The sequence below is a fragment of the Mytilus californianus genome, unplaced genomic scaffold (genome assembly GCF_021869535.1).
Source record: "Mytilus californianus isolate M0D057914Y unplaced genomic scaffold, xbMytCali1.0.p SCAF_15, whole genome shotgun sequence".
NCBI lineage: Eukaryota > Metazoa > Mollusca > Bivalvia > Mytilida > Mytilidae > Mytilus > Mytilus californianus.
In genome coordinates this window covers 30774080-30798632 of record NW_026262637.1, presented here as the reverse complement: position 1 = coordinate 30798632, position 24553 = coordinate 30774080, and the positions used below count along the sequence as shown (strand labels likewise).

Below are 24553 nucleotides of genomic sequence, written 5' to 3'. Positions count from 1 at the left end.
CAAGTACAAGCAATAGTTAACCATTTGAACCAAACCATGACTGATTCCTCTGATATATAGATGCCAAACCCTCCTTGTCTCATTAATATTTCTACAGGCATGCATGCTACTAGAGGAGTACAGGATTCCTTGCTTTCTGCTGTCAACGAAGGGAAAATATGTGCATATAATTTGTCAACAGTGCACTTTCTGTAGGCCAGTCTGGGGCCTCTATAGCCCCATTACCAAAAAAAGTAAAATAACAAAAAAAAAAAAAAAAACAGAACTCCAGGGGAAATTCAAAACGGAAAGTCCTTTATAAAATGCCAAAATCAAAATATCAAACACATCTAACGAATTGAAAACACAAAGTTCTATAATGGTGGCCGATAGACTTTTTTCAAAAGAGTAATGCCCCTTTGAAATAATGAATTTATGGAAAATGGCCTCGTTAGCGCTCTCACGGGCACAAATCTTGCCAGATTTTTATAAAACTTATTCTATAGGTCAATATCAGCAATATCTCGGACAAGTTCAATAATGGTGGACGATCGACTTTTTAAAAAAAAGTTATGACCCTTGGACATATTAAATTTATAGAAAATGGCCTCGTTAGCGCTCTCACGGGTACAATTCTTGCCAGACTAGCTAGCTAAACCTCTCACTAGTATGACAGTCGCATAAAATTTTATTTTCCACTGAAATGACCGCTTAGGTCAAATTCGAGGTATAAGTCTAAAAATGAGACTGAGGAAGCCGTGTCTGTTGTTTCTTTAATTTCTAGTTCAGGAGGATAAATTAATGGAACCCAATCAGAAAAGTTTGAATTGTTAATGGAAAGAGCATCAACAATATATCTGAATGTGTGAATGTGAAATTAAATGATCTGTCTTCTTTTATCTTCTTGTTTTTGACAAGTGTCTGAAGGAACTCCGACTCATATGAAAATAAGAAGAGGTTGGCAAGGAAATGCGCAGTTTACCTCCAAATTCAACAAATATGTTGGCAATAATCATACTGATCACTTGTTCCTTTGTGTAGCATGTTTTACCTTTTTGTTCATTATTAACAAAATATGCCGTATGGTATTCCAAAGTAATATAGCGTATGCTTCCATTTTTATATTGAAAAGCATTGTGGATTATTTCTTTTAGACGATTTTTCAATTTCACATGGGGAATGGTGATATACAGGGTTGAAAAATCAAAACTTTTGATAGAATTAATTTCAGAGAAAGTTTGAGATTTAAAATTATTCAGAAGTTCTTTAGAGTTTATTTTTAGAATCCACATATGGTTACTACCATTACACGAGTAAACAGTTTAACAGTATTCTGAAGACTCTCTTTCACTGCGGACAGACTATTTGTCAATCTAATGGACAATTCCTTTAGAAAATGCAGATGAGCCGGCTATGTACCGTTGTCTGTACGGAGTTTTGTAAAGCTTAGGTATCCAATCCAAACTAGGTAAGTCCTCAGATTTGCTGTTCAATGTAATGTTCATTGAAGCAATGAAGGACTTATGATTCGCCAAAATCTCATTCTTGTCAAATGATATGTTATTGTGTGTAGGATTACCTGAGTGCTCATTTATTCCTAATTCTTTTACAAGACACTTGTAGTAGTACGATATACATACAAAGACAATTTTAATCCCGCCATACATGAAATTTTACTTGATTTGTATCTCTAATTGTTCAGGCTATATTTCTAAAATAATCATCATCCATCAATTTGCCGTCTGATCCCCTCGCCCAAATATAATCAATTCTAAAACAGCTTAAAGTTATAATATTTCTTTTAAGTTCAGAACAAATATTAAAAAACGACAAACAATAGATATAAGAAGATGTGGTATGAGTGCCAATGAGACAACTCTCCATCCAAGTAAAAATTTATAAAAGTAAACCATTATAGGTCACAGTACGGTCGTCAACATGGAGCCTTGGCTCACACCGAACAGTAAGCTATAAAGGGCCCAAAAAAATAACTAGTTTAAACCATTCAAACGGGAAAACCAACGGTCTAATCTATATAAAAAACGAGAAACGAGAAACACTTACGAACCACATCAACAAACGACAACTACTGAACATCAGATTCCTGACTTAGGACAGGTGCAAACAAATGCAGCGGGTTTAAACGTTTTAATGGTACCAAACCTTCACCCTTTTTCTGAAACAATAGTGTAACATCACAACATAGAAAGACACACTATAAAATTTCAACTGAAATAGCTTAACTCAATCCAGGAACATATATATTGACGGGACTTGACACTACCTGATTGTAGTCGATTTTATCGTCGTGCCATAGTTAATAAAGATACGATACAGAAACGGACATGTGTTAAAAACGGACTCGCTATTATCCTAATAATTTCTGATATTATCAATAAAATGTCATTCAAACTAGTTTTATAGTGATGCTAGTGTATAAAACTTGTATTCTGTCACTTCAAATTTGTTAAAATCGCAAGCATTTCATCACAGAATTGTGCAGAATGCAAACCAGGTAATAAAAAAATGGCGGCCATTGCCGCGATGATTTACAAATTCCAAACTATTATAAAACACTTCACATCAAATAAATCAAACTTATTTTGGTAATTTTATATGACAAAATAAATCTACTAAATGATAAAACTTGTATTTATTTACAATTAGAGTTATGTGGTTTATTTGTTGAGCAGTTCTGATAGTTTTTCAGTCAGACGCTACCAAAATCCGTAAATCTTGGGAAGTCTCGGGGAGTCCGAGATTTTATCAATTTTATACTGAAAAGCGTATCAGATTCATTTCCCATTAGATATAATGTTCCCAGCTCAATCAAAGTACATATTAACACCATTGAACATACACTGAACAAATAAATTTGACCTATGACACAATGTAAATACAAAATAAATAAACTAAGGGAAGAATGATAAAAGTAACATGTTATCGGTAAGAAATGTTAAACAATTAAAGAAAAACAATATGCTCGAACAAAAATACCATCCATTTGCAATAACTTTAAACACAGGTAAATGAAAATAATTTTGTTGTTAGGTATACCTGTACTGTACCAATAGAGAAAGGAAATATTTGTACAAAATAAATAATTTTGAATACAAAATAAATAAACTAAGGGAAGAATAATAAAAGTAACATGTTATATCGGTAAGAAATGTTAAACAATTAAAGAAAAACAATATGCTCGAACAAAAATACCATCCATTTGCAATAACTTTAAACACAGGTAAATGAAAATAATTTTGTTGTCAGGTATACGTGTACAGTACCAATAGAGAAAGGAAATATTATTACAAAATAAATAATTTTGATGTTCATGGTACGAAGTGAAAATTTATAGTTATACCAAACACTTATAAAAGCTGGTATATAGACCAGATATAACCCTGAATAACATTAAATAACAAAAAAGCAATACAATTAGTATCAACAGGTCAAATAAACAAGAAAGTACGATTTGAGAGTACTCGCAGTTACTGACAACTAGTTAAAAGCCAAAACAATTAATAATAAAAAATCATGCATCAGAGACTAAAATCAACTAAAACACATCCCAGGGATTTAGTATTTTAACGTCATGGACAGTCAAAGAAGACATGACTAGTGCAATGCCAAAAATAAATGTATCGACAGACAGTAGGATAGTTAGGAGTTTAACCTCTTTATAGATCTAAACGAACCATTTTTAACAACCATGATTGATGGTGTCGATGATAAATTATGTTATAGTTTTTGTTTACAGTTGATTAATTTTCAGAAGATATGAATTATTATCATTTATGGTTCTGTTTAAGAGTTATAACTCTTCATTCAAACAGAATGAAATCTGTATCAGATTTGTGTTTTTTTCATGACAATTGGTGCAACAGTAAGCATTGTCATGTTATTGTCAATATATAAATAAATTGTAAAAAAAAAGAAGTAAAAGATGTCATGGGACAATCAAATGCCAAAAGTTAAAATTAAAACAACACCATGGCTAAGAAGAAAAGAACAAAAGGACAAATAACAGTCTAAAGACACTACACAGAAAACAATTAAATGTAGTTTGTCAAGTCCCATTAGTTTTATGCAAATACAGTTAAACTGTTAACATTTTTAAAAACATATAGCATACTGTAGTTTATTACATATTGACTTATTTGTGTACCCCTAAATAAGCATGTGCTTTTATTGAATGAAAGTTATATTTGCTTGTTCTTTTGATACAAAAAATTATACTAAAGCTTTTCTTTCCTAGCAGTTGTACTTAATATGTGAGTTATAACATGAAGAAAATATTTCTTATTTCTCTGACACCTTTATTTCTAGAAATGCTTTGTTGTGTTTCAGTTGATATGTCTTTACCTTTTCAGTGTGTGTTAGGTCATTTTTTGAGGAAGTTTACTATACGAGATTGGTCAATAGAACAAAGATGGATGTCTTTACTACTACCTCTACTGTTATTGTATAATGTTAAGCAGTTTGTTTTACTCCTGTTCCATAGGAGGGGAAAACTAGTTTTTCTCATTCTATGTGTCTGTCTGTATGTAATACATTTCTATAGCAACAACTACAAGAATAAGTTATATAAAAAAAACTCAAATCTATTTTTTATTTTCTAGATGAGATACCTAAACGTTTAACATGAAAAGACTATTTTATCATCAGCTGTATTTCAACAATTGCTATTTTGTGTTACAGTTGATATATTTTACCTTTCTTGATACATGGCACCAAGATGTCCAAGATTCATCTGGTTATGCCATACCCTATGGCATGCTAAAGTTCTTTAATTTTGTTCTTTTGTTTGCAAAAAATTAAAAATATTTTAAAAGTCATACACAATTTCAAAGCTTTATGTTCCATATGGTTGCCGAGGGGGACATGGTAATGATCTCTGTCCATCCGTCCAGCTGAACAATATCAATTCTTTAGAACATTTGACAGAGAGCTTGTATACTTGGTAGAATTATTTGTCTTCATATTCTCTTAACCATACTACACCATCATTTTTATTTGACAATATTAACAGGAGTTATGGGACTTGGACCATTTTAACGTATCTTATCAATGACACTCTGTGAACGCAACTCCTCTGAAATTATTTAATAGAAAACCTTCATACATGGTAGAATTGTTTGCCACCCTTTGTTGGTGACCATGTTGTACCGCCATTTCGATTCAATAATTTTAACAGGTGTTATGGGACTTCAACCATTTTTGGGAGTATTGTAACAATGAAGCCTCGAAAACGGAATTTCTCTGACGCAATTCAATTTAATTATTTTTATGGTAGTTATGAGACTTTTCCCATATTTTCGACTAACATACCATAATAACACCTTGTAAACTCAACTCCCCTGAGACCACTTGACAGAAAGCTCTCATACATGGCAGAATTGTTTGTCATCATTTGCAATTGACCATATTGTACTGTAATAATGATTTGACCAATTTTGAGGGAGTTATGGGACTTTGACTATATTTTCTACTATCGTAACACAATGACGCCTTTTGAATCAAAAGGAACATATTAAAATGATTGCAATACACTTTAAAATGTAGACAATGTTCCTGTTGTATATTTCTTTCACAGCCGCAGGGGTCATTTTGCTATGACCAAGCAATCATGTTGATAAATGACATTGCTTCATCTAGTTATGCTATACCATGTGACATGCTTTAAGTTTCTTTGATGTTTACTCCTTGTTGCTTTAAGCTTATCAAGGAGAATATTAAAAACCATAAGTTCAATAAAAAAATGGTAACACCATGGCCTTAGAGACAAACAATAGTCCATGAAACACTGCACAGAAAACTTCAGATTGATCAACACCTCCCCATCAAAACTGAGGGTAAAATTGTTGAACCTGTCCTGTTACTCAATGCAAGTAAATATCTGTCATAGGTTAAATTCAGTTTATGTCACTATGGAGAATAGGATGCACATTTGTGATTTTTGTGCCATATTTTTCAATGCATCCACAAGCAATAGCTTCTTGATATATGAAAGCAAGATTCATCTGGTTATGCCATACTGTGTGATGGGTCAGTTGAGAACAAACCTATTTGACAAAAGAGATGATTTTGGCTTCCCAATTGTGAACTTTCCATTTCTATGTAGCAACATTCCAGCAGCGCCTGCATATGGAGTATATATCTCTTAGTTGAAACAATTTTTCAAGGCCTGCGTTTCCTATCATGATTTCTTGATAGAGGGGTGCTGCTCACAAGAAAGCTATTAAACCAAGAGTTGCAGGTGGTGAAGTTGAAATCAACCCTTAGAAGATGTAATGGATGCCATCACGAGTTGGTTGGCCGTTACGGAATATCTGTTTCACGGATGAGGACAGATATGTTCCATTCGTCCCATCATCCCTTTCTCCAAAAGTGACCTACCTAATTACACTTCTCACCAGATTTTTACTTACATGAGCAACATGACAGGTGCAACATGTGGTGCAAGATCTGCTTACTCTTTCGAAGCACCTGAGATCATCCCCAGTTTTTGGTGGGGTTCATTTTACTCAGTGTTTAGTTTTTTTTTATTCTGTTTTGCATACTTATGTTTGTCTTTTAGTCTTTTTATTTTTTTGCCATGGCTTGGTCATTTATTTTTGACTTTTGAATATTCCTTTGGTATCTATCGCCTCTCTTTTAAAGATATTTTGATATTCTACTTCCTTTTTGCAAAAGACAAATATTTTTTTTATTTCTTGCACATATATCAATTTTTTTCATATTTATTCAACAACATTGAGCTGGGGTATGTTTAATGAGCAATATCTCACATTACATCTGGTTTCATTTTATAAAGCTCAACACCTATACATTACTTTCATTTCATATTTTATGGCAGTCAATTATTGGTTGAAAAAACCCAAATGCATAGTTAACTGCAAGTAATTAGCACACACTTTAACATTCATGTAGGTCAAATGCACATTAATGCACATTAATGCTTGTTTGTCAGAATTACTGGGCTTCATATAAAAGAATAACATAATATATATTTATTTGGCTAAATACATAAAACAATTATTATACTTGAAATAACATATAAATAATAAACATATACAAGGATTATTGAAATTATTGAAAAAAAAAACATGTTCAATTGTTGTCCACAAAAACTAGATATCTAGTGTATAATATATATTAAGTGGAAATGGGGGGGGGGGGGGGGGGGGGGGGAGGATTTAAGATTTAAAAATTATTCACTTTAATATGGAGAGTGTACACAGTTACGAATTCAGGGAAGTGTACACTAATAGTCTAATGATCAGCCAAATAGACGTAATTTGTCATTTTCAAATTCCACAATATTATATATAATTACTATAATTTTTTTTATATAAAAACAAACCATTTACTGGGTTTGATATAAAAGAATAAAAAAATATATATTTAATTATCAGAATACATAAATGAATTAACGAACACGAATTTACATACATAAAAGAACAAATACAATTACCATTGAAATAAAAAAATACATGTATAACAACTGACCAAAACAGTTGAATATCTGCCAAACAAGCCAATGATTTAGCTATTGAACCAAGAGATGCAACACTCTCTTAAAAGTCTAACTCCAAGCAGGATTGTTGCTTGATAACTCTAAAGTATTCTAACGTAATGATGAGAAAATAATTCACTTCAAATTCAGAGTGAACAGCGTTCAGGTAAGTATAAATAAGAAGATGTGGTATGAGTGCCAATGAGACAACTCTCCATCCAAGTCACAATGTATAAAAGAATAACAATTAATGATCAAAGTACGGCCTTCAAGACACGGATACCTTGGCTCACATCGAACAGCAAGCTATAAAAGGCCCAAAAATGACTAGTGTAAAACAATTCAAATAGGAAAACCAACGGTATAATCTATATAAAAAACAAGAAACGAGAAACACCTATGAACCACACCAACAAACGACAACCACTGAACAACAGGCTCCTGACTATTACAGGGCTATTCCAGAAAAAGAATTTATGGGGGGTTTGGAAGGCACTTTTTTATGGCCATCTCACATATAATAACATTTTACTTTGCATACATAACCACACAATTTGAACTTCGTGACCTGCCCCCACCCATACAAAAATATTAAAAGTCCCTCCCCCATATATTTTTTCTTTAATAGCCCTTACCTGTGTGATGGGATTGCTTTCCTAAGTCTATGTAAAATCATGCTCTACGGTTACATTCCGAGCCCAACTTAAAAAAAAACAAGGTGGTTAGAGAGGATATCTAGCAAGGGTATGTGTTCTGAGAGTCATAATGGTATTAACAGAGCTAGAAATTATTAACCTACAAAACAATGTTTTGAACTATTTATTTATAAAATTTATTTAGGATAGAAGTTTTCATGTCAAAGTTATACCTTTTTAAACCAGTGACTCATATTATAGTAAGTGATTATTTTGTTTGAAAATCATGACATAGACATCAACTATCTGGAGCTGGATGGTAAGTTTTACTTTTTATTTCACTGCACTCACTTCATACTAACAACCTTTCACTGAAGCAAATTGTTAAAATATTTTACCATATGATCAGTTTGTGAGAGAAGAATTCAAACTGCAATTTGGTAAACTGTTTTAGTCATTGCTATTGTCATACCCCAACGTAAAGTAAACAGTCTGATAAAACTTTTGAGAAAACCTTATTCATTTAGATGAACCTGATCATATGCTGAGCGTTTACCATCTTATAAAACTTCTGAAGGAAATGAAAATGTTATTTTTGAATATAATCACTCAATATTATCTAACTACTACTGGAAGGTTAACAGTTAAATTTTAAATCCTGAGAACACTGAAGATGGTACATTACTATACCATGAATTATCTAAATAATTCTTTGATGGTTCGACAAATTCAATCCATGCCTCTTGTCCCTTTGTCATTTTAACAATCAGAGTTATAGATCCTGTCATAGCATCTTCAGTCTTATCATTATCTACTGCATTACTAGCTATTGGTTTTCCATCAACTACAAAAGCACTGGTACAATCACTTTTTGAAGTTGACAGTGTAGTCCAGGAGAATGTGTATATCCCATCTTCTCTACATGTAAACTTTCCTGTTGTACCATCGTAAGCTCTTCCAACGGTCAGTGGTACAACATCAAATATAATTATGGTGCCTATTTTTAAATTACTCTTAGAAAATGACATATATGCGAAAAAAGCATAGTTTAATCTATCCTTTTGTTCAAATTTCTGCTTAAATTCTTTCATTTTTACCTCAAAGCTTGCCATACTTTTGTCCGCATTGTCTTTAACTAATGTTAACATTTCTTCACTTTTGTTTTTTATGAGCTGCTCCATCTGATTTGTTTTAATTGTTTGTCTTTCCGCATTGTCTTGAAATGATGTCAACATTTCTTCACTTGTGTTTTTTATGAGCTGCTCCATCTGATCTGTTTTTCTCATTTGTCTTTCCTCAGCATCGTCTAATCTGACTGTTATTTCTGCATTTTTCTTTTCAGACATTGTCTTAATTCTTGAATTCATCTTTTCTGTTTTGTTTTCTATCATTTGTTTCATCAGATTTTCCATTGCTGTCTTCACACCTAATTCAATTTCCTGTTGTATGTATGCCTTTAAATGTTTATTCATTTTAGACACATCCAAGTCAGCTTTTAAAGAAGCTTTCATATTGTCCATTATTGGCATAGATATAACACTACCACATTGTTCTCCGTCACAGGAGTCGGATTCAGATAAGGACAACATAGTGTCCACAAGAATGACATGAATAATAAAAGTCACTAATAATCCTTGCATTCTGAGCTGTTTCAATATACTACTGACAGGATATTTAAAAAAAATACCACTGACCTTTGATTAATTAAATGAAATGTGTACACCAGCTGTACTGTTCACTTTAAATTTTAAAGTATTAGATGTCTGCTTATTGCAAAACAAATTACTTTATATATGAGTTGAAACTGGGTCCCTTTAAATGTAACATATAAGTATTTTGTTTTTGTATAACACTTACACAAAGTGTCTGGGAATTTCATCGGTTTTCTTTATATTCTTCTTCATATAATTTGTAATGGACTCTCTGGTATATTTAAAATGTCCATGCAGCAAGGAACTTATGAGTATTTAATTTAATCACATCAACTGACAAAACAATTTTGGTATCAGTGCGTGAAGGAATCCAATACTTAAAGGAATGTTAACCACATGACAATTTATACTGTATGATAAGGATCAAGTGAAGCACATGTGACTAGTACGTACAAAATCCTATCTTCTGTAATACTAACCAATTACCACTTTCTGCCAGAATTAATATTCTTCTTCATAAAATCTTTTTAAAGTATCCTTTAAACATATATAGGGTCACTCAACATTTGGTTTATCACTATAGACTTTAACTTTTAATTCTTTGATTCTACAATGGAAAGAGGGTCAATATTACATGGTTATTTTAGGGATGTTTTATTGGCTGAAGGGAATTGTTACCATAACATGATTCATTCAAAGAAATTATAACAATCTTCACTCAAACCAAACTTCAATGTTATATTTTGCTATTCTATAGAATAAAGAGAAGACAAAATGTATTGCCTTGTCTGTTAGAAGAAATTTAGTGTTCTAAAATGAAGGATGACAAAAGCAAGGACGTCATATTTCTGCATGCATTCAACATTAAGCCAACAGAAAAAATACTACTCTATTTTTGCTTAATGCAGTGCTAATCAATTCAAACAACACAGAATTTTTACAAATAATTAAACATAGATTTTTTCAACAGCAATCAGATATCACATACAGTATCTGGTATTTCAACAGAGTAAATTATGGAAAATTGATGAAACAAGGAGATGTGGTATAAATGTCCATGAGATAGTTACTGAACAACACACTTAAATTTGAAAAATTATCTGAAGTGATGATTCTTGACATCAGAAGTGCTTGTACATTATGATATACTAGAAAACACCCGCGACATCGCGGATCCGTGACTAAATTAAAGTACCTACGCCTTATTTTAAGCCTTGATTTTTAGTATTCGTATTGTCATCTGATAAAGTTGTGCTGATTATAAGGTGCATAGTTTTTCTCTGCTATCAAAATCTTTCTGTTTGAACCCGACCTGGTTTTCTTACTACAACCGGAAAATTCATGTGACAAAGATTGAATTTAGTAGTATTAATCCCTGTACGAAATTCATGACCTCGTTATTGTAGGTGGCAGGTACCAGTTTTGGTGTACCAGAACATGTGTCCCACGCAGAAATATTGTTATAGTTAAGCAATGAGGTATATAACTGCATCATTCGGACTGAAGAAATAAATGAATGTAAATTCTAGGCTATTATACTATATAAGTAAGTAGTTGCATACACAGGTTGGGGATTTTCTTCACATATGGGTCCAATCAGAGGTCAAAATTGTGGTCTCCTCATTTGACGGCATCCAATCAAAGTGGGGGAAAAATTCAGTTTTATGTAAACAAAAATATCTTGAGATTTTGATGGTAAGGATAGGTGCGGACAAGGCTCTAATGCATTGAATATCATTTATCTCTTGAATTTTGCCTAAAATTCTTGTCGGCTTTAAGCAGGAAGGTGAGGATTAGATTTGTATCAGAGCATCACATTTTTTGCCTTATTTGCAATGCATTTATGAATTTTAAAATCTCCATGCTGGACAGACACCCAAATTTAAAGGTTTTCTATAGATTCACATAAGCACGCACACATCTTAGTTACTCAAAACCATACATTTTATTTGTATATAAGCTTGAAAGATTTTCAAGAAAATTAAATCATAAATCCATGAAATTCTAAAGATTTATTGTAAAATAACTGGCGACTGCCACCTTAGTATTATAAATTTCGCGGGCAGTACGTCGACTGAGCATGTGCTCGAGAACGGTCTCCGAATTTGGATATTTTCTCAAAAATTTGCGTTTTCTGTGGAAAAAAGATTGTTTCAAAGACAAATTCAGGAAGTACAAAACACTACATTTATACGTCATATCACAAATATTTCCGACTTTATATGGTTTCAGAGGAGTTGCGACTCAATAAAATCGGTCTCTTCCTTTAGTAGTATAGATATTGTTTGACCTTGACCATACAGGATTTCAACAAATTCACATTATCAGTTTCAAGATGAGAATTTGTATTTGCCCACTTATGTTTCAATAGTAGCTTTCATGTTTACCACTTTTTGGAATAAATCAGACTACGACGAGGTTTTTTTTAACGACCTTGACTACCCATGAGGGTCTTGCACGGTCGGTATAAATCAGATGATTAAGATCTACATCCAATCTGGTCCTCATCACATACTGTTTTTTTTTAAGATTTTATAAATGAAATTATTTTTCTAAAATCTCTGTCTTTTTCTTGTTATGTGTGATACTCATGATGTTTTCTTATACAAGGGGATGTGGTATACATGTCCATGAGACAGCGATCCAATAACACAGCAAAGTAATGATTCAGAAGTGCTTGTACATTATGATAAGTGCTTGTACAAATGAGTGTGTGTGACTTGAACTACAAACAGGTGATTTGTTACCATAAAATGGTATGTACAAGACTTATACAGTTTTACTTGTGTCTATATTAAGATGAGGTATTATTGTTTGTAGTTGTCTTTCTCTGGATGAAGCACGGAGGGGAGGACAGATGGCAAAATACTCAAATTTTCACATTAAAGTTTTATATTATAAAATTTTCTTGCCTATTTTAGCCTCTTAGTGTATATAGTTCAACAATGTACTACATGTATCATTTTTTATTTGCAGCGTTTTAAAATATTCGTCTTCATTGTTGGAGGACTGGTTCTTCTGTACTTAGGGTATCTGTTAATCAGAGCTTATGCAGAGCTGAGATCTATGCCATATTTTGGTAAGTGTATGCACAAGATCATATCCAGGATTTCATAAAACTGTAATGTAAAAGTTTTTTCTGTGATATTAAAAGTAAAATTATATGACTTTATTAAGTGTTAGAGAATGTATATATGATGTATAGTATGACAGCTTCTTTGATTTGTCAATTCCCACAAAGACTTTACTGTTTTATTATCTTGCCTGCTTCCGTTGTTGCTGTGTTAGAGATTGGTATGACAGTCAGGCTGTGGCTGCAAGGGAATATACTGAATAAAAAAATTTATATTTCAGAAAATTAAAAAGTTAGACAATCCAGACATATTTTACTTATAAATGGCTTCTATCTTTGTTTCCTTCTGGCAAATCCTTCAGTTGCTATTGACCACTATTGCATACTTAAATGACTTCTTAAGGATGTTGGCTCCTCTGTTTCAAAATAAAAGACTGTTATAAATTGACAGTATATAAAAAACGGAACTTTAAAAGTAGAAAAAATGACAGGTCCGTGATTTTGTTTTTGAAAAATAATCAAATGAAAATTTGGCGGCAAATGTTTCTCTCCGGATCTTTCATACGTTTAACATTTGCACCTTTTTTCTTTCAAAAACTATGAAAAAATAACAAGGATTTTATAAAATTTTCAAAAATGGCTTTTGAAACTATATGTAATAAAATAAAGAAAAGTAGGGGAAAGTGGGCAAAATTTGTAATGGCAGTACATGTATATGGATAAAACTAGAGGATTTCGAATATCTGGCAAAAAGTCAAAAACAAGAGTAGAAAACATCCTTAAGTTAATGTTAAATCTTTCTTATTAGATCAGTTTGTCATTTACCATCAGAAATATGTCTCGCCTTTTTATACGCCCGTTTACGGGACGTATTATGGTATACCGTTGTCCGTCCGTCCGTCCGTCCGTCGTCTGTCCGTCCCTCTGCCCGTCCGTCGTCAACATGTCGGACAATAACTCAAAAACGCTTTAACCAATCTGCATGAAACTTTGGTGAATTGTTTATATCTACTGACATGAGCTCCCTTTCGTTTTTTTTATAAAATTTAGGTTTTAAGTTTCCGAGTTATGGGGTTTTATTCATTAAAAAAGGGGGATTTTCCAGTTTTCGGACAATAACTCAAAAATACTTTTACCAATTTGCAAGAACCTTTGGTGAATTGTTTATATCTATTGACATGAGCTCCCTTTCGAATTTTATAAATTTTAGATTTTACATTTCGGAGTTATGGGGTTTTATTCATTAAGAAAGGTTTTTTTTCTAGATTTCAGACAATAACTCAAAAATGCTTTCAGGAGATTTCATGAAAGTTTGGTGAATTGTTTACATCTATTGACATAAGCTCCCTTTCGATTTTTATAAATTTTAGATTTTACGTTTCCGAGTTATGGGATTTTATTCATAAAAAGGGGGTGATTTTCCTGTTTTCGGACAATATCAAAAGTGCTTTGAGCAGTTTTCATGAAACTTTGGTGACTGGTTTATATCTATTAATATAACCTCCCTTTCGTTTTTCATAAATTTCTAAAATGACATTGAGAAGTTATTGAACTTTATTCTTTAAAAAAGCGACGGGCGAACCATCCGCTCATGGCACAGCTGTTTATTGTAATTTTGATAATGCAAATGCTGAAATTAAAATAGCAATACTTTCACATGTAAGTTATGCAAATATTCAAAGTCAATGAATCATGACTGAAGGTACATGGCTAAACAATCTCTATGGAAATGAGATGTGCCAATGCTAATACAACTGCATACCAAATACCATTTACTTATCATTAGTCGTTCCCTTTAAACAAACCTAAACACAAACATTAACTTGTAAACTATGCAATAGTTTCAAAGTCAATGAACCATGATGAGAGGGTGGGACTATATAATCTCCATGGAAACGAGACTTGCAAATGCCAATAAATTTGCATACCAAATATCATTGACTTAACATTAGCGGTTCATCTTAAACTGAACTAATCACAAACTAATACATGTAAACTAAGCAAAAGTTTCAAAGTCAATAGACCCTGACTGAGGGGGGCGGGGCCAAATATTCTCCATGGAAATGAGATGTGCTAATGCGTATACAACTGCATACCAATTAACATTGGCCTATCACTAATGGTTCCCCTTGAACTGACCTAATCACAAACTAATACATGTAAACTAAGCAAAGGTTTCAAAGTCAATAGATTATGACTAAGGGGGCGGAACCAAATAATCTCCATGGTTATGAGATATGGCAATGATTATACAACTGCATACCAAATATCATTGACCTACCCTAGTGGTTCACCATAAACTAAACCTTATCACAAACTAAAACATTGTTGATGGCGCCGAAGCCGGAAACATCATACCTATGTCTCGCCTTTTGACTCCATCAAGGCGAGACAAAAATAATCAATGTAAAGTGAACCAGTCTTTCTGACATAAGTTGCTTGACCTTGACCTATTGTCAGATCAGTGTTGAAGTTTTTATTGTTAGGTCAGTTCCTCATTTAATATGATTAATAGGTGGCGTCAATATGTTTGGTTTGTAGCATCATTGTAAGATGTACGTGTCTGTATGAGATAGATCACCTCCCCTCAACCTAATAATTTTTTATGAAACAGTGACCTATAGGATATTTTGGTGCTTAAGTCAGTTTCTCTGCTAATATGATTAATAGGTCATGAGATTTTCAGGCTTATGGAGGTTCTATGGTCTTTTAATTGGTCTACATATTCATTGAATTGTGTATATGATTGTCTAAAAGTAGTCACCTCACATTGAGCTCAATTTCATGGTTCAATAAATAGATTATAGTTCATGTTTGTCATTTCTCAGTTACTCTGAGTAATCAGTCAACTACAATGTTATATTGTAAGCCTAGTGTATATTTCTGTCTTAACTGGGATCAGCTTATTTTTTTGTCATTGTTTAAATAGGTTCATTTATATTTAATGATAGTTCAACCACATTTGGTCTACAAAATCAGTGTAAGTAGGTTTATTATGAACATATAGTTCAGTGATCAGTGTTTAGTTATCATGCATAGGTCAATTTCTTAGATACAATGAGTGATACTAGGTCAACAGTATTTGATCTATAAAATTATTGTAAGGTGTACATGTCTGCCTAAAAAGTCTAACTTGACCGTGCAGGGACTAAACTTAAAGATCACCCAGATTTTTGGCTGGGCGAATATATTTGATCATCCCGATCGCCCAGCTGGCAACTGTAAAATATTTTGCAGTCAATCCCATTTCTACCCTTTCCCCCACGATGTAAACTAAAACTGTTCGCAAACAGAAACCTGATTGTCTAATCAAAGCGGGAAAATTAAAGAGAGGATTTTAGGAAACAAGTAAGTTCATTTTAATAACCAAAACCTGATCAGACAACTAAGTTTGTCACAAATTGATGGTTGATTGACTCATATATAGTTTAATGATGATGATCCCAATACTTTGCATTCATTATTATTCGTGGGATACCAATTTTCCTGGTTACTTGTGAACCACGAATTTAAAAATTCAACAAAGTACAAATTTTGTATAGGCTTTGTATGTAGACTGTTGTAAAACCACGAAATACCCTAGAAAATACTATTTTTCCATAATCCACGAAAATTGGTACCCACGAAAAATAAACTAATCCACAGTATCTTAAGTTGGTAACAAAACAGCAATGCCTCATTGTAAATTTGTGCAGGTAGTTAGACATCAGAATTATAGAAATTCGATATATTGACTTTTTGTTCAAATGAGTTCATGGATTGTTTGGTGATTCATAAAAAGGGATAACAGCCAGGAATCTAAAAAAAATACTGTACTGTACAACAGACCACAAAAACTACCTACACCTCAATCCTCAATCCTTTCGGAAATAATGCAGACCTATAAACAAAGACAAAACAAAAACGTATAAAAACACATGGTTAAGATACATCTAGGCAGCCTTGGTACAGGCTCAAAAAAAATAAGTGAATGCTTCTAAAATATTTTCCAAAATGCTTTAGTATCTGTAACTGTAAATTCATTACTGTTTTTCTATGCTTGTTTTCACAAATTTTGTTTTATTTTCAGATTTGAGGTTAAAGTTCATGACGTTTTTGATGTTAATAGTGTTGACAATCAGTATTACAATAACAGTGAAGAGATATGGTGCTGCAGCTTTACAAGATAATTTTGTAGCAGAATTGTCCACAAACTACAAAAATTCAGCAGCATTTGTCGCATTTTATGGTCTGCTAAATTTATATATATACACAATGGCATCTGTGTATTCGCCTTCCAAATATGCAATAAATAGTAAGCTTGTTCGGCTTAGTTTGAAAAAAAGTGTTTTCTTTCTTTTTACATCTATTCCATATTAAATTATAAAGACGTGGTATAATTACCAATGAGACAACTGTCCACCAGAGACCAAATGATGTATCCAGATTTATGTACAAAACAATGAACGCAAATCAAATATGATATACAGCATCAAAGGACAACCACTGAATTACAAGCTCCTGACTTGCTCAGGTTAATTTTCATGTCAGTCCAAAAAAACGTTTTTGTAAGGTTCTGATCTTTTGGATTTTTTTCAATCCAATATCAATGGCAGGGGCACAGAAACATCGTATAAAACAGTGATTTCAATGATGGTTGTGGATGGAGTTTATCTTTTTCTTAAATAGCCAAAATAATATGTTGCTTGAAATAAGCAAGACTAAACTAAAAGTGTTATTTGCCTGGCAATTTAAAAAAATCCTTTCTCCATGTTTAAAAAATGTTGCTAATGACCATTGATCTGTGATTTTTCCATGAACAAAAATTAATAGTAGTTCAAAATATTACTTTCAAATTTTTTATGATCATAATAATTTTCTTTTACAGAGAGCAATTTTAAAGACAATCCTGGTATGAGCATGTTGAATGACTCTGATGAAGATGTGCATTATGGGTAGGTTTTATAATTAGTCTATGATTAGTGACATGGTTAAGCTATTTTGCCTTACCACTTTTACAGACATTTTAAATTCTGTTATGGTATAAAAAGCACTTCGTTTAATTTCGTTTGGTTACAAAATTTTTAATTCTACAGAAATTTTCATTTTGTGAGATAAAGTTGACTTACAAAAAAAGAAAACGTCAAAAGAATTCTCCATGCAAGTAAAAAATGTTTGACTAAGGTCATATGCATAAATATTGACCTGCAGTAATATTGGAAACAGTTTTGGTCCTTCAAATGAAGATTTGGTTTTTGATTTTGGTAGTCTGGTATAAAAAATTAAGGTGAATTAGACTGCATTGGCACTCATACCATATCTTCTTATTCATATATGCAATTCATTTTAACAATAAATATAATGAAGAAGTAGGGTTAGCTTTAGAAAATGAATTATTTGGTCAAACTCATATCAACATTTATTTTAGGTCAGACCAAGAAGAAACAACACTGACAACAATTCGACATGTCAGTCGTTACCATGACAGTGATGAAGAAATATTCCGACGGTGAAAATGGTGATTTTGAAGCATTATGGGACAGTAGATCTGATCTGTGGTCAAGGGTACTCGTAGAGGCCATATTTGATTGAATTTTAATAAAAGATGGCATTTATTAGTAGTGCAATATAGATTACTTATATTATTGTGTTTTTTACATTGAATGCTGAAACAAGTTTTTCAGTCAACATGACAAAGGTTTTATAACAGTGAATACCAGTTAAATCTCAAAGTAATACAGCAAAAAAGTCTTCAGACTGAAATTGTTTATTTGTTAATTTTGTTGTTAATGTTTTATTTAAATTATTATAGTAAAGGGGCTGTTCCAGAATTAATAGTATGGAGGGGTGGGAAAACACTTATATTAAAGTTTGATGTATGGTGTTTGTTTTAAATATTCTATTTAAATATTATGCATGATGGGTTAAAATAAACAGTGCTTTCTGACCCCAATACATTTATTTCTGGAACTGACCTAAGAAGTATTAATGAGAATTGTAATTAGAATATTTTTAGACTCAATATTGTTAATGTCTTGGAAGCCAATTTGAAAAATCAAGGTAAATGTTACAAGATAAATTCAAAATAAACAGTGCTTTCTGACCCCAATACATTGATTTCTGGAACAGACCTAAGAAGTATTAATGAGAATTGTAATTAGAATATTTTTAGACTCAATATTGTTAATGTCTTGGAAGCCAATTTGAAAAATCAAGGTAAATGTTACAAGATAAATTCAAAAAATAAGAAGCTTGTTCATAAAAAAAATCCTTTTTATTTATATGTACATTATTATCCAAATAGAATAATAAAACTTATCTGACCTTTTGAACCATATCATATAGGGTAAAGAGGATGAACTTTTTGGTACTCGGTCTAGTGAGAACAACTAAAAGAAGTAAAATCAAGCTGACAGTCAGTGAAATTAGAGGAAACAAATTAACTTATGAAGCATTTTTTTGTAATTTCAAGCATCATTTGACAACCGTTTTGCAATTGTTTGAACCATGACTCTTTGTGTTCTATTCTAATAGGCATACTTAGCAACAATAGAAAGGCAACAATACCTTTTATTTGTTTAAAGTAAAAAAAAAAAACAATTTCTATATCTAAAAATTATTGAATTATTATTACTTAATGTTACCAAATGTTTTGTAATATTAACTCAAATTCTATGAAATTTTAGATATTCCATTGGAAAAATATTTTTCGTTTCTAAAAAGGCAATACTTTGTAAACCCCAAAATTAAAAGAACCAGAGAAAATTTAAATTAATTTCAAGTTCTCATAAAATACTGAAATTGAAATTGTCATTGTTTTCTGTTAAAAGATAAATAAAAGTGAAGTGTGATTTTAAGAAGATTTATAATCAGATTGAGGGAAAACCGATAATTTACATTATCAGGAGAATTTAAATGGGAAATAATTTTCGTGTCTCATGTAAACAATTTGCTAGTTCCATATAGTAGAATTCTTAGGTGGACTTGTACTTTTCAACACTAATTCATAAAATATAAGCTTTTTGTGCACAAAACAAATTGCATGTTTTTGTTAGTAGAGAATTTGCCATTTGTTGGCTCATCATATGATGTTTACAGCTTTATACCATATTTCAATATTTAATTTTATTTACCTCCATATTCAATAGGAACAATTATCTAATTATTTCAAAGTTAAAAAAATATCCAGTGTACATTGTAGTTCAAGCATAAATTATCTTAATCCCTTTTGGGATTCTGAGTCCGGAGCGGCCAAATCAGATAATAGCTCCGAACTCAGAATCATAAAAGGGATTAAAATCATCTGATCTGATGAATACTAAGAAAATATCTTGAAATTTCTTTTTGTGTTATATGATTAAAGGAGAATAGTTGTGTACTGAAAGCTAGTCACCATAACTTATTTTTTTTTAGAATATTTGTTTGATTTAAAGTTATCAGCGTTTTTTCTGTAATTCCGTTGTTTTTTTAAAGATGTTTTTTATGTAATATCGCTTTTTTTGCATAGGGTAATGGTATTGTTTTTCTATAAATTTTCATTTTCATTACTATTTTCCTTTGAAAATGGGATTGTACTTAAAACACGGAATTCTTGATTTAATTTTTCACTTTCACTAATTAAAATTGTAACATTTTTATATAGCTTATTTTGTACCTATTAAAGGGAGGACAATAATAAGAGAAGTTACAAAATGGGTTTTTTATTAGCCCTTTTTTTCAAGTGGGATGTCGAAGACTATCACTACAATATTTAGGATTTGACACCCACACTTGTCTTATTTGTGTGAAAATAGTATGTACTCGTGAACTACAGGAATGTGATAGAGTGAGTCAGCTACTCACTAAAGTGAAGGTTGGTTGTACACCTGGTGCTCAGTAAGACCATGTGTGTTAGTCCCATCCATTGTCGTTAGCTTGTTGAGAATGAAATATGTTTAAAGTAATAATATCTTTAGTTAGCTAAAAGTTAGAATTGAGGTATGAAATAAAAATAGTTAATTAATAGGTTGGTTGTATAGTTTTTGGAAAAAAAATTAGAAGTAAAGAAATGTCTGCTATTCATAATAAGTGAAGCAAGAGAAACTGTTAGTTATATTCCCTATCAAACTGTAAGAAATCCAATTCTTTAAAGACCATAAGCATATCCCTTTATTCACATATTTATATAAATAATGGATTGTGTAAACTTGCATTGAAACCATTCAAGCTATGTAGGAGGAGTTAAATTTTGATGGTATACTAGGATGATTCCTATGCACCAGACAAATGCCACTTAAAATGGGCAGGATAAATTCCTGTCAAGAACAAAGATGAAAGGTCAAGATGAAATCCAATTTACTTCACTGTGATATTTTTGTTGTGAGTTTTTTTTTTTTATTGTTTATTCTTATTTTACAGATTGAAATGCAATGTTTTTATTAGTCTGTCAGTCATATTTACAATACTTTAAACTTTACAATAAATTTACTGTCTCAAGTTGGTTTCTCATTGTTAATCATACATTCATTTTATTAACGATCTTGTTTATCTTTATATTACTTCGAATTATAGGAAGACTTTGAAATTAGCACAAAAATTTCATCTCAATTAGGTCTATGACTATTCATCCTACAAAATAGTATACTGTAGCTTCATTAGTATTCATGGGGTATTGATAGTCAACAAATTAGTCAGTATAGGGAAACCACAAATATAAGTTCAACAAATCACAAACTCCAAGAAGTCTTATCTGCAGAATTTAAATCCCTAAATCAAGTCTCCATGAAAATACAATTTTTGTTTTTCAATAAAAATCAGTACCCACAAACAAAAAATAATCCACAGAGTTCATCTTCATTATTGATGAATTTCATTTTTGTCGTTCAGGAGTTATGGCCCTTGATTGATATGGAAATGGAAATTTATATAGTTTCCATGCAGTTATATGTGAACCATTCAACCAATGGTTTTGAAGTTTTAATATGTTATTTCCCATGGCAGATTTTTATACGACCTCAGAAATTTGCGGCCATCTAATGTTATGGTATTGTTGTCGTCCGAAGACATTTGGTTTCCAGACAATAACTTGAGTATAAGTTGAAATTGTACCACAAAGTTCCATACGAAAAAAGGAAAGTTGGGATTGATTTTTGGGGTTATTGCCCTAACTGTTTAGGAAAAAGAGGCTAAAACAATATTTTTCTAATATTTTGTATAAATGGCTTATTTCTTGACCAATTTCAATGGGGTTTAATTCAAAGTCTTGAATTCTTGGGGTTCTTTGATATGCTTAATCTAACCGTGTATTTAAATTTTGTATTTTGGTCCACATTGAGGTCCAAAGGGTCCAAAATTAAACTTTGTCTGATTTTCATCAAAAATTGAATTGTTGGGGTTCTTTGATATTCTGAGTATAACCATGTATTTAGATTTTGGATATTGGATTATAATAGGTAAATGTCCAATTTAAAATTTTTAAGTTCTTAGACCACATTAATTCAGTGTCAGAAACCTATGCTGTGGCAAATATTTAATCACAATCTAAATTCAGAGCTGTATCAAGCTTGAATGTTGTGTCCATACTGGGTTCAACCTCAGCAGTCGTATCAAGCTGTGCAGTTGTTCTCTAAATTCAAGATGGAAAACAAAAAATTAAGAGGAGATAAGAGCATAGTCTGTTCAAAACGGGCACACTTAACAAACATAAGTATATTCTCATAAAAAAAATTTAAAAGCATCTTCATAAAGTCAGTCCCAGGAATTCATTAAGTAAAATTGCAGTGACATTTTCTTATTAGATTAGATGATTTGTTCCTCCCAAAAACAATAAATCATTGCATCAAATAACCCCAGCCTTAGCTCATTCAGAAAACAGAGTTCCTATATATACTCTATTATAAGATTAATTTTCAGTGAAAAAAGATGTACTTAGGACAGCTTATATTTACTAAACTTATACAAAATAAAATATGTTTATATTTGTTTCATCCTGGATATATATCAGTTGTCAGTTTTCACTCTTTTGATGATGATATTTTCTCTTGAAATAGTAAGTTTTTATGCCCCTGCCATAGCGGAGGGGCATTAAAGTTTTACCCTTGTCCGTCCATATGTCCCGTTCTTCAGTTCTGTCACTTTTTAACTTTATATGATATGCAAGCGGGGGCATCATCTGTGTCCCATTGACACATTCCCCATTTATTTTTTTTATAACTTAGTGTTTTGATTTACATGTTCCCTGAATTAACATTAGTCTGACTTGTGACAGAGTTACATATTTGCATGTCCTAAAAATAATTGCTAGAAAAGATTGTAAACCTTTATATATCAAATCCTTTTATCAATTCTAATACAAAAATGTATGTTGATTTAAACTAGAGGCTCCCAAGAGCCTGTGTCGCTCACCTGATTCTACTTTGGTTTTGGAAATCATGTAAATTTAGATTAGAATAATAACAGATACCCTAATAATGATTGAGTCCAAATTTGGTTTAATATTGGCCCCATAATTTAATTTAAGAAGACTTTTGTAAAATTTACAGAAATTACCAATAAATTCATTGAAATTGTAGAAAATTACTTTGTAAGAACAATGACAAATCAGCTACAGAATAACAACACTTGGTCAGCACCTCAAAAGAATTATTCATACCATGTTTTGTTTATATCCTTTAAGCGGTTTTCTAGAAGAAGACATTTGTATATATTTCCCATAGGGTCCTTTGTTAAACTAAGTCCCCTGTTGGCAGCCATTTTGGTTGATGGATTTGCTACAAAGTAACAACACTTAGTCAGCACCTCATGAGGAACATTCCTGCAATGTTTGGTTTCATTCCATTCAGTGGTTCTTCAAAAGAAGACTTTTGAATGTATTTCACATAGGGTCCTTTGTTAAACTAAGTTTCCCGCTTGTAGCCATCTTTGATGATTGATTGGCTACAAAGTAACAACACTTGGCCAGCACCTCATTAGGAACATTCATGCCATGTTTGGTTTCATTCCATTCAGTGGTTCTCTAAAAGAAAACATTTGTATGTATTTCCAATTGGGTCCTTTGTTAAACTAAGTCCCTACTAGCGGCATATTTGGTAAATGGGTTCCTTGCAATGTCTACATGTCTGTCAGACAGGGTTTACCTGACCTCGACCTCATTTCATGGATCAGTGATCAAGGTTAAAGTTATGTGATAAGGTCCATTTCTCAGATACTTTAAGCAGTTGGTCAACTATATGTGGTGTATGGAATGATTGTAAGGGGTACATGTCAGACTTGCAGGTTTCATCTGACCTTGACCTCATTTTCATGATTCATTGGTCAATGTTAAGTTTTTTTATTTTGGTATGTTTTTCAAGTAATATAAGCAATAGGTCAACTATATTTCGTGTATGGAATGGTTATGACATGTACATGTCGGTCTAGCCGGTATCATCTGAAGTTGACCTCAATTTCATGGTTCATTGGTCAATGTTTGATTTTTGTGTTTTAGTCTGTTTTTAAAATACTATAAGCAATAGGTCAATTTTATTTGGTGTATGGAATGCTTGTAACAACAAAAACGGTACCAATTTTTCTGCACCAGATGCGCATTTCGACAATCAATGTCTCTTCAGTGATGCTCAAAGTCAAAATATTTGAAAATCCAAAGTTTATTAAAAAAATGAAGAGCTATAAGCCAAAAAGGACAAAAAAGTATAGCCAAAGCCGGGCAGGGAATCAGAGCTTTGCACGAGGGAGATACATT

General features: G+C 32.0%; 1 protein-coding gene across 1 annotated transcript in view; it reads left to right on the top strand.

Moving 5' to 3' along the window:
- The window catches only part of LOC127726020 (transmembrane protein 181-like), a 65666-nt gene that overhangs the window by 18322 nt on the left and 22791 nt on the right, over positions 1–24553 (top strand). The window contains exons 6-8 of the mRNA XM_052233315.1: positions 12756–12861; positions 16925–17149; positions 17723–17789. Coding sequence (XP_052089275.1) covers positions 12756–12861; positions 16925–17149; positions 17723–17789 — 398 coding nt within the window. The remainder of the gene's footprint in view (positions 1–12755; positions 12862–16924; positions 17150–17722; positions 17790–24553) is intronic.